Source organism: Branchiostoma belcheri, unplaced genomic scaffold (genome assembly GCF_001625305.1).
Source record: "Branchiostoma belcheri isolate BF01 breed outbred unplaced genomic scaffold, Haploidv18h27 scaffold2, whole genome shotgun sequence".
Classification (NCBI taxonomy): domain Eukaryota; kingdom Metazoa; phylum Chordata; class Leptocardii; order Amphioxiformes; family Branchiostomatidae; genus Branchiostoma; species Branchiostoma belcheri.
The window spans coordinates 3,701,560-3,712,937 of NW_017803490.1; the positions used below are offsets into that span (position 1 = coordinate 3,701,560).

The 11,378-nt window shown below is 40.9% G+C and overlaps 1 protein-coding gene across 1 annotated transcript in view; it reads left to right on the forward strand.

Moving 5' to 3' along the window:
- Positions 1-11,378, forward strand: part of LOC109468583 (aminopeptidase N-like) — a 40,608-nt gene that overhangs the window by 20,965 nt on the left and 8,265 nt on the right. The window contains exons 2-5 of the mRNA XM_019766875.1: positions 6,962-7,071; positions 7,622-7,788; positions 8,848-8,974; positions 9,747-9,901. Of these exons, the coding sequence (XP_019622434.1) occupies positions 6,962-7,071; positions 7,622-7,788; positions 8,848-8,974; positions 9,747-9,901 (559 nt within the window). The remainder of the gene's footprint in view (positions 1-6,961; positions 7,072-7,621; positions 7,789-8,847; positions 8,975-9,746; positions 9,902-11,378) is intronic.

Consider the following 11,378-nt stretch of genomic DNA (forward strand, 5'->3'; position numbering starts at 1 on the left):
GCTCTCCGTCAAAGGATACGAACGCCATTCATGCGGAATGGCATATAGGACCATTTCCAGATATTTAAAGGCCGTAGCAACATCCACAGCCAACACACTTAGATCATGTAAGAAAGAAAGGTTCCATTAGGTGGTGTATATCTAATTGAAATATCTATGTAGTAATGTTAAACTTTCTTACCAAGAGTGAGGCAATCTTTTGAGGCTTAACTTTATTAATAGTATCTCATTTGATATTCTACACTACTAGGAAGCTGAAAACGCTTTTGGAATGCCACAATTCCAGGAAAATAGGCAGGTGACTTGTTGGATATTCCATTTGGACAGACAGCCGGGAACTACTTGCCTGTCCAGCTATCAATCATCAATGACCTAGGGTTTAACTAGCGGTTCGTATAACGTAGAGTGCAGAGTAAAGAACACTACTGGGAATCCAGAATTTCGCGAAGCTTGGTGTCAGGTTGAGGCATGCTTTTAGATTAAAGCATTTGCGTGGATGGGGATTTTCCCTGCGGACATCGTTTGTTCTGAATGTTTGCCATCGGGGTAAAATGGTCGCTTACATAACCAGAGACTGAATTGCCAAGAAAGGTCTCTGTCACACATAAATAGCCAAATTGTTGGCATCCTTCCGTCTCGGGAGCCAATATTGCCCCACGAACACTAGCCCAAATCTCCCAAATTATGATTGGGAGGAGGCATGGAGGAAGGTCCGGTTAGCTGATATTCGGCTAGGTCGGCTGCTGTTCGGCTAGACTTACCGAATGTTTCAAAATTTAAACGGTTGAGGTTCGGCCATGGTTGGCTGGTGTTTGGGACTAGTTAAGTAGTGGGGAGTGTAGTCGGGATCCGGAGTCAAACTTGATTCAAATTTAACTCAACTTCATATAGAAAGACAGGCGTGGCCCAAGTTGCTGCCGAACTTCAGCCAACCTTGTGGTTAGTTGTCGGGGTAAGGTTCTGCATGTGTGACATGGACAGAAGGTATTGCAACGTCTCCGGCAAACAATTTGTATGCTTCTATTTTCTCCAGTTTTGGAGAACTTGTTTATATCAACATTAAATCTGTGCTGTGGCTCTAAACATGACGCTAGTGATGGCAATGCCCCTACAATGTATGTAGGCTTACAATGAGCATACTTCTTTTAAGACTTTTGCATGATGTACTTAGGCGTAAATGCATGATACAATATGCATTTGGCACGTAAACATATATGCGGTTTCGTAAGTTAGTAGCGCAATTATTTGTTTTCTCCCATCTCATTACAATATCGTTCACCAAATTCAGTCATATGTACCGAGGAGTCAATAAAGACATAGCCCGAAAAACCTAACCATCTATCTCCTTTAAAGAAAAATGCAACAATTCGTCAACTCCTAATGGGAAAAGCTGACCTAAATTGATATCAATAGAAAATTATCGAAGTGTGTAGACAGCTGATGACGGATAGCCCAATTGGATTTATTCTCTCCAATTACCTGGATGACATTGCGGTAGATGAAGCCCTCCAACTAGCCCACACACTGTCTTATAAGTGACAGTACTACCTGAATATCTTTCGTGTGTTTTTTTCGTAGCATAACTCGCAGCACATATAGTTTACAGTACTGTACTCTGTTTATATTAAATAACGATGATTAAATGAGAGAAAATGGCGACCATAAATCAGACATTATTGACTTGCTCGTACATCTATGCAAAAGATGTGAGATCTATACGAACAGAGTACAGTACATACAAAGTAAACATCTTGGTATCTTTCTGTCGTGACGGAAGGGCACTGGACAACTTCATTATAGAGTTGTATCTGCAACTTGACTTGAAACGGCCATAGACAAAAAATCTTAATCTAGTCGAGTGCCATTCTAAAGGATAAGCTTTTTCAAAATTCAAACTTGAGTTTCAAACCTTTTATGTAGATATACAATAGTGAGCCTTTCCGGTTATGCATTCATATTTAAAAAAACTGTTGATATCTACTGCCGGTGATTATCGTTTTGTCTATACTTTTGGTCGTCTGTCATTTGAGAGTTCTCCTTGGCATTTATTGATGATATTTATCTACTAGTTTCATTGAGTCTGGCCTTTACCTAGCGGGCAGCTTTGACTGTATGCATGCTATGCTGAGAAGCCAATAAATGAATTATAGATACTGTCTGCAGTCTACTAAACTAAATGGATGCTTATATCCTGCCTAAAAATACGGTCCAGACATCTAATCGTTGGACCAGATGGGGGAAGGTCAATACACCTTATCGTTGTACTTGGAAACGCTGACTCAACGCCAAAGTTTGGAATGACCTACATTATAAATATCTAAGAAAAGCATCGGTGCCAATACCGCTGAAGCAAAGAATTGCCACTTCATCACTGAGCCTAGCCAGCTTCTTGGATATAAAGAATGGATTGAAAGAATGTATTCAATATCATTACACAGAAAGATTGAAATCGCCTTAGACTAGATTTGCAGCGGGTGAAGATGTGTTCATTCTAGAAACATAAACCACATTATGGTCACTCATGCATTTGCCCATTTTCGCCGTCCAAGCGACGGTGCAGAAAACGCCGCCATCGATCTACACTGTGGTTCAAAGATAATGCCCGTCCGCCATATGCTTCAGCGAAAGACGCATAACTCAGCATCGTTTACCTGACATGGTTTATGGAGGAAGCATTACCGTGGAATGTTTCATAGGATTATTTCTTGACAGCTGAAGGAATTATGGCAGATGGGGTCTTATTGCCCGGGTGGCAAAAGCAATGCTACGTAAATCATATTATCGAATTCCAATGTCTACGTCTGTATCGTGACAGTATATCTTATCTTCATTATGTATATCAATTTTAGAAGGTCATGTTACAGCAGGGACACCATATTTTAAATTTCGTCATTCAAAATGTGGTACCCCTGTTCGTATAGATCTCACATCTTTTGCATAGATGTACGAGCAAGTCAGTAATGTCTGATTTATGGTCGCCATTTTCTCTCATTTAATCATCGTTATTTAATATAAACAGGTGGCAACGCGGCAATTTGTCACAGCAAAATGTTTCAACACCTTATAATGAGACCTATAAACTGGTTCTTGTACTAAACTGTGATGCTAATATTACGAGGATTGCAATGAGACGAGCCATTATATTACATCATGATGCATGGAATAGAACACTACCTGTAAAAGCCCTCATTGTTAGTTACGCATGTATGGGATTTTGCTATCGATCTACATTGAAAGCAACAACTTGATTTGTACTGATTGAATGGTGCCTTTCTTTTGAGTGCCAGACCACTTATGTTAAGTATGAATAAGAAAAAGTAAAGAGTTGTAGTAAATGATGTGCACAAATTACAAGGCTAAATTACCATAGTCTGCCATTACAATACATTAAAGGCGACATTAAAGCGGCCTGGTAGCCCATTCAGCTACTGAAAAATTTCAAGATTTTTCTATTAGCAAAGAAAAATCTCAAATTTTTATAGTAGCCACAAAAATGTCGAAACTTCTTGAAAACATTTCGACATTTTTTAGAAAAATTTCGAGATTAAAAAAATATCGTAATTTACATCGAGATTTTTCGTTTTCAATCAATGAGGCATGAAGAGTCTTACTGGGGGTATTATGATCCATTGGGTGACAGATAACCTATCCACCATCAAATATTTAAGAAGAACTAGCGTTGAAATCAATGTGCTCACTGTTGATTACATTTAGTCAAGCAACAACAGGTAGACAACAGTCAAATAAACCCTGATGCGTCAAAACAAAAGCATGTCCATAAATCAAAGCCGTAAAACGGTTCCAATGTTCACACTATTCAGTAAATTGGACTCGAGGTCAGAAGTCACGAAGATGCACGAGACATGCGTCTCAAAGCTACTTTGAACTGTGATAGGGTTGATATGCGCCTAATGTCAGCTGGTAGTGTGTTGTAGTATGCTGTGCCTCTGAATGCGAATGTGCGGTGGCCAGCTGCGGTAGTATAGCTGGGTTTGTGAAGCAATGAGGTAAATCATTACTATACAAATGAACAGTAAGGGGCCCAGGATGGAGCCCTGTGGTACACCTAAGGTAACTGGTTAGAAGTCAGATTCACATCTATTCATGCTGAGTCTGAACCAGTAAAGTTCTTCACCCTGAACACCAACCCAGGACAGTTTCAGAAGTAGGACATTCTCATCAGCAATATCAAATGCTAACAAACATAAAACTATCTATGCTGTGTGCAGTAATCTGTGGCATCAAGAAGGGTTGTAGTTGAAACCTGACTGTTGTGTAGAGAGAATCTGGTGAAGATGCAAGCATTGTAAGAACTGCCCATGTAACGTTGCCACTTTTACAAATGCCTTCATTATGATAGGCAATACTGAAATAGGTCTATGTATGGGTGTACCTCTGCCATGGCCTTTTCCCATTCTCTTGGAATGTGGCCTGTATTGAAGGACATTCAATATACAGTATGAGCAATAGGTTTACAAACCCAAAGGTGCATTGTCATCAGATAGAGTTAGAAGTTCAAGGGTTAGGTGTAACAAGTCGATCGGTGTAATATAGCCAGCTGCCTCCGCGCCGCGTGCCTGCGAAGCTGGTGGGTTACACCGGAAGGTGGTTATACCGGCTATACACACACAGATACAGAAACCCATGGTGCAGCAACTTTCTCTGCATATGTCACTTCAGTAAACATGGTCAATGAAACGAAAATTAGTCATGAAATATGGGTTGGAATGCCAATCACCTGCTACAGTTGAAACTTGAATTTGCAGCTGGGGGTCTTGAGGTTGGTGTTAAAGTTGCCCAAAAGGAACAGCTCAGACTCAAGAGCATCCCTCAAGAAGGAGAAAAACTCTTCTGGGCTTCTTGACAGTCTGTGTACAAAAGCATTTAGTAATTGATTTAGTGTATTGCAACTGAGAAGAAAACCAGGCTGTATCAGCTCAGGTCTTTAAGCATGGCTGTGAGCCTCAGACACAAATTTCTGTCATTTCTGTAGTGATAACCATTTATATGCAGTTCAGAGTCAAGGATGGTACTGTCGCTAACCATCATAACATCAACATTAATTAAGACATAACACAGACAGTTGGTCAAGTTTGCTCTACAGCAGGCTACAGATATTCAGATGTACAATGATAAAACCCTCTGACAGGAGTATCATAGAACAACTTCTTCAGATTTCTTCTTCATTTGAGTCATCGTCATTTTCTCCACAATCCCCATTTTCACCAGTAGTCACTACTGTGGGCTAAATCATGGTATGTTTGTATGTCCATGTCAATACATTTGCTATGAAACAAAAACATCATATAGATCACAGCAAATACCTTTCTGGTTTCTTCTAACTCCTTTCTTGCAAACACCACAAGTATCCTTGACAGTTGCCAGGCCCTGAGACATTACAGAAAGCAGAAGCCATGTATGAAAATTGACATTAGTCAGGTCTTAGCAGTGGTACTGTTACATGATTGTTGCTTAGGTGTACCAGGTATTCCACTGTCATATTCTTTTGAGAACAGGATACCTAGAACATAACTATGGTATTAACTGCAGTGAAACAATGTTAATGTTAATGTAAATACCATAGTTTACCATTCAGCAACCTATATGTTGTCTGGACAATTGACATGTTACTAATACATGTATGTCAAATGTCCAGACAACATATTATAGGTTGCTGAATTGATTTACTGGTTACATTACCTAGGACATGCAGGATTTGCTAACTGTAGGGGCAGGCCAGTAATGGGTATAAATTGTAAGTACATGGTAAACCCCATGTTCAAAAAGAGTCCAACATATTATTAGATCACAGCAGCTTGGTCGATGCAGAAATTTGCTAACTGTAGGGGGAGAGCAGTAATGGGTATAAATTATAAGTACATGGTAACAATAACCTACCTACCTACCTACCTAGTCCCATGACCCACACAGGTCGTCGGGGGGACAAGGCAGACCTTGCAGCAGAGGTGTAGCCATTAGTCTTCCTGTCTTGGGCTGCTGTCAGGAGTTGTGGGACGGTGAGGGACAGGATTTGCTAACTGCAGTAATGGGTATAAATACATGGTAACCACCATGTTCCTAAACTATCCAACACTACAGCTTGGACGATACAGTAACGAAGTACAGATTGCAAGGTCCAAAGATGGTCTATAACAAGTTAAGTGCCATTGAGATGAAAAAACTTGACGCTGATCGACTGTGCTCTGTCGAGACTGAGTACCCTCCCCACCTATACCATAACAGGTTAATTTTCGCGCCAAACGCAGACGACATTTAGAAACGGCAATGAAACTGAGGGGAAAAGTCCGGCATCGGAAACTTCTACACCTATTTTGGGATGAATATAGTTGTGTCTCTATCACATATACAGAAAGAAGATCGAATAAGCGAATTAGTGTGAGAAAAAGATAAATTTTGTGGGCTTACTCTCCAGTATCACCGGACGCTACCGGACGCCGCCATCTTTGACGCTGCTGACCTCTGACCTCATGGCGACTTTTGAAATTTTATCAACCTATTAGTGTAGGAGTATGTAATGTGGGTTTGTTTATACATTGGTAAGCCATTAGCTATGGAAAAAAGAATAATTAAGTCCATTTTGACCAAATGCTGAACTAGCACCTCTTCTTGTGCACTCTGCTATTTACCAAAGATTGTTTATTGCAATCTAATTGTCACAACCTGACCGAATTTGTTGTGTTGTTACATGCATTTTGCAACGTAAAGGCTGTGCAGAGGAAAATCAACTATTTATAGATAATCTATCAATAACTATTTCAAGCTTAAATGTAATGGCTATTTGTTTAGTATAATTATTATGTTAGTAATTGTTATTGTTATATTGTATAGGAGGAGGGGCAATCTGAAAGACGATTGGTGTCACCTGTTTTGCCCCTCCCCTCCATTGTGCTTGTACTCAGTGGTACATTAAAATGAACAGATATCGCTTTGTGTTTTACAGACGAATGGTTGTGTCTGGACTGAAGCCTACCGGTGCCCGGCATGTGTTCCCCTGTATGGACGACCCAGCTATGAAAGCCACCTTTGACGTCATAATTGAACATCCATCAGGTAAGGATACCTCTACTGACCAACTTACGTACTTAGGCTTAGATCCTTCCGTACCTAGTGGCATACCGGGTGTCAGACTTAATCAACTTATTAGTGTGGTCTCGGGCTATGTTTTATGGCTACTTCAGATGGCCTAGGGTGTCCATGGTCATTTGATGTTGCTGGTGGAAAACAGTTGGTTGTTTTGTATCGTCAGGTTATGGCTTTAATTGGTGGTATTCAGAAAATAAAGAGACGCCTCACGTTGCTTTTTTTGCGCTATTTCAAACGCTTGAGGTATCAACTGTGATAAGAAATGGCAGTAAATGCCAGACAGGTTTCATAATGTAGATTTTTTTTGCTACACTGGAATTGTATGACATGCCTTAAACTGTGTGATCTTATGTTCTATTCTAGAAGCATAATTGTTGAGAATGATGAAGATTGGCCACGTACATCATCATAAATCTATATCTACATCAGCTATAAACCAGTCATATATCAGGTTGTTTTATGAATTATAAATAAAGAAAACACAACAATATTTTTCTCTTCTATTTACCTGCAACAGACCAGATCGCTCTCACCAGCAGTCCGTCAGAAAGCACAACCACACTGGCAAACGGCTGGATACGAGAAACGTTCTACAGGACGTCAAAGCTGTCTACTCATCTGCTGGGGTTTGCTCTGTTTGAAGGGTTAACTGAATTAGAAAGATATTCATCTAGAGGACAAGTGGTGAGGATGTGTGATGATATTCAGAATATTACTTGGAACCATTTTGAGATTCAGCTTCAAAATAAATTATCTATACTTTTGGAATTTGTTTTCATTACAAATAACGAAATCTTTTTTTATATTTCAGTCCATACCATGATATGGATGAAATATATTGTGTTCTCTCATGTTTCTTCTCCTCCTTCTTCTTCTCCTCCTCCTGCCAAACAGTCAAAGGGATTCAACTCCGCCATCATTCACCTAAATGACTTGAAATTTGGCACGGAGGTAGAGTGGGCCAATACCCCCAGGCGTTTTTTTTTAATTTTTTTGATACATGCCTTTGAAAAATTTTTATGAAGGTTTTTGGGGGCATTTTTCGCCAAAAATGGATTTTTGGATCCTGAGCCCTGGTTTTACAACCAAATGATCTGAAATTCGGTATAAGGGTACCTTGAACATGTGTCTACAGAATAGCAGTCACATATTTGGCATAAACCACTTCCAAATGACTCATTTGGGGGACTTTAACGTTAATGGCTATTTTCAGCAAAAAAGGGCCCAAAGTGCTATACCCGTTCCATGTTCTATCTGCAGTTGGCCATGGAACACGTGTTCCATTGCGGGTTACCTGAGGTCACATTGCACGTAAGTCGTGTGTAATGACCCACACATTCAATTTTATGTGCCTAAGACCTTCAAAATGTATCAAATCTCATCATTGTTAGTATTTGCATACCTGTAATAAGATAAGTAAAGCTTTCGAGATTCAATGTGCTTGTTCTGCATCTTTGTTCTCAATTACATAGCTACTATATAATTCATTTATTTGAAAATATTTGCCAGCTTTACACTGGGGTAAGTTTGGAATAGTCCACTTTTGCGTGGGAGGGAGATGGACTGAAATATGCTGTATTTGCTCCGAAGCAAATGTCGGCCTCTCTAGTTTTTATTTTGAAATCTTGAAGTCTCATCTGTATTGCCCGATGATATGGCCCCATCTCGTTACCACTGTGAAATGTAACAGAAAGCATCAAGAAGTTAACGAATTGTTTTAGGTTCAGTGTTTGTTTATTCCAGGTGCGAGTGTGGTCTCCGTTTGATCCAAACACGTCGCCAGCTGCTGAAGTCGCGTTAAACACAACCCTGGATGCCATTAGCAACATGAAGGATTTGTTGGGGTTAGATTATCTTCTTCAAAAGACAGGTAAGCCGAGAGGCCGAATTGTCCAGTGTGGGCAAACGTAAAAGTAGCTGAAATTTAATATTCAAGTGGTCGTACTTATGACTTTAAGCAAATTAAAGTGTGTCAAAACGGACCTTTTAAGAGTGCTTAAAGAGCGGATTCCGTGTAGTGATAACGGCCAGATATACGATCTAGAAATCACAGGTTCGGTCCCTAACATTCCTGAATAGAAACTGTGTCCTTTTTATCCATACGTGATCCTGCATATCCTTCTCTATCGTAAATGGGACAACCTTTGTTTCACCCATGCATGAAAGGTTGCTCTATCAAGAGCAACTTATAGTCTTTTTTGGAGCCAAACGTTGCTCTTTTCAAACAATGCTGTCCTTTCAGAATCAGGTTATATCTCGCACTTTCAGTAATGAATCAATATCGCGAGGCTCATCTGACATTTTCTACTTCTATTTTCCCCTTCGGCGTAGCACAACATCTGTGCAGGCAGTAGGCTAGCTGGCTACATTACACTAAACAAAATGCTACAGAAAACCTTTGCACACCTGCAGCTGTTTAAAGCTATTTAGTGATGAGGCGCCTACTGTTCTTTGTGACAGCAAGCTGTACTCTTTCATATGCATAGTTCTGTGAAAAAGAGTCTTTGGTTGATAACCCTTGTATTGATTCATAGTTTTATTCTGATTTGGTGTTAGATACGTAATAGCTGTTACGTCCACCATGGTCTGGACATTTTTCATTAATAAGAAATCTCCTCTGGTTCTCCTCTGTGTGTTTTCAGATGTGCTGCCCGTCCCTGGCCAAATCGTGCCTTATGACGTGTACAGTGGCCTTCTGATGGTCAGGGATACTTTGCTATTTTGTGATGTCGACGATTCAAGCATCCGTGATCAACTACAATGTGCGATGGCACTCAACCATGCAGTCGCGCACTATGTACGTAAATACATACAATCTTTCCGTTCTAAGAACATCTAAGATACCCTCCTCGTCCTACCCTTGGTATTTAACGAAGTGCTGTTGGTTTTGTTGTTCAAAGTCAGAAGAATTGTATTAGCAAACGGCAGGCTACATATATAAATATACTTGAAGTATAGTAAAGAAACACATCACATACAATTAAAGGCCATATGACTCCAATAACAATAAAATATATCAGTTCCTGAAAATAGTCAAATACGATATAGAGAACACCTTGTTAAGCTAAGGTCCCAATTACGCCGGTGCCCGTCGGGGATGTAGCCCCGGCTGGCCCCGGCCGGGTTCAGGAGTCGAGCGGGCATCGGCTGTCGTGGTCACAATTAAAAGTTTCCTCCAGTAGCATTTTGTTAGAAATTTTGTCACCCTCTTTGGTCTGTACCCGGCAGGCACCCGGCAGGTACCCAGCAGATTCTCTGGCGATGTCTTGTATTGACCTTTACGTAATGCAAAATTCACGTATTTGTTGTGATCATTTGATCTGTGAGGTCACACATTTTACCCGGGTTTATGAAGTACACACCTTTATTCTGTTCATCTGGTCTGTGACGTAAGAAATGTGTCCCGGTGGAATGCCGGCAACCGGAGGGGTACCTCTCGGTGTTCTCACGATGAGGTCACGGCGTCTTTTTGTCAGCGGGGCCCGGGTAGAATTTAACTCAGAATTAAATTCTTCTCGGGTCCCCGCCGGGCCAAAAAAATAGCCCGGTAGCCGCAGGGTGCCCCGCAGGGCCACGTCGGGGTCCCGCCCGAAAGTGGTAAAAAACAGCCCGGGAACTACCCGCCAGGGCCCCTTTTCCCAATTGGGACCTTAGCTTAAGCCGCATTGCTAGCCCTACATGTTGGCAGCAAAATATGTTTTTTTTCTCTCTCTAATGTTTGCACTTAAACTGATTAACGCTTTCCACTAATAGGATGTGGTACTGATAATTACTCCGTGAAGGAGGTCAGGACCTCCGGACGGAGTGTTGTAATCGGCTGATTTTTCATGTTCGCAGTCAAAACACTGGGTTCTCTTCGTGTAATCGGCACGCAATTTTATACGCCGTCTGCGGGCATGCCCGTGTTGATGCACGAATGTGTATTTTTGCCGTTGCTGCTTTCGCGGTCAATGTAATATCGCAGACGCACCCCTACAATTACGAGGCGAATTGGAACGGTCCAGAAAAACGCGTTGTTTGGAATAGCGGGGGGGAGGTAAAAGTTCAAGCAGATACGGGGTGGTTTTTATAAGTGGTTCCAGATGTTTTTGCCCATGGTTAAGAGATGCCAAGTTTTTTGGAAGATGTTCGCAGCCAAAACGCATTCTGCCGTACGTCGCATATCTGTGTAATTTCGCATGTGGTGTTGCATTATGTCCGGGATGATGCACGTCTTTTTATTTTTACCGTAGCTGTTTTGATATTGGAGTAAATGGTTATTTTCGAAACATCCC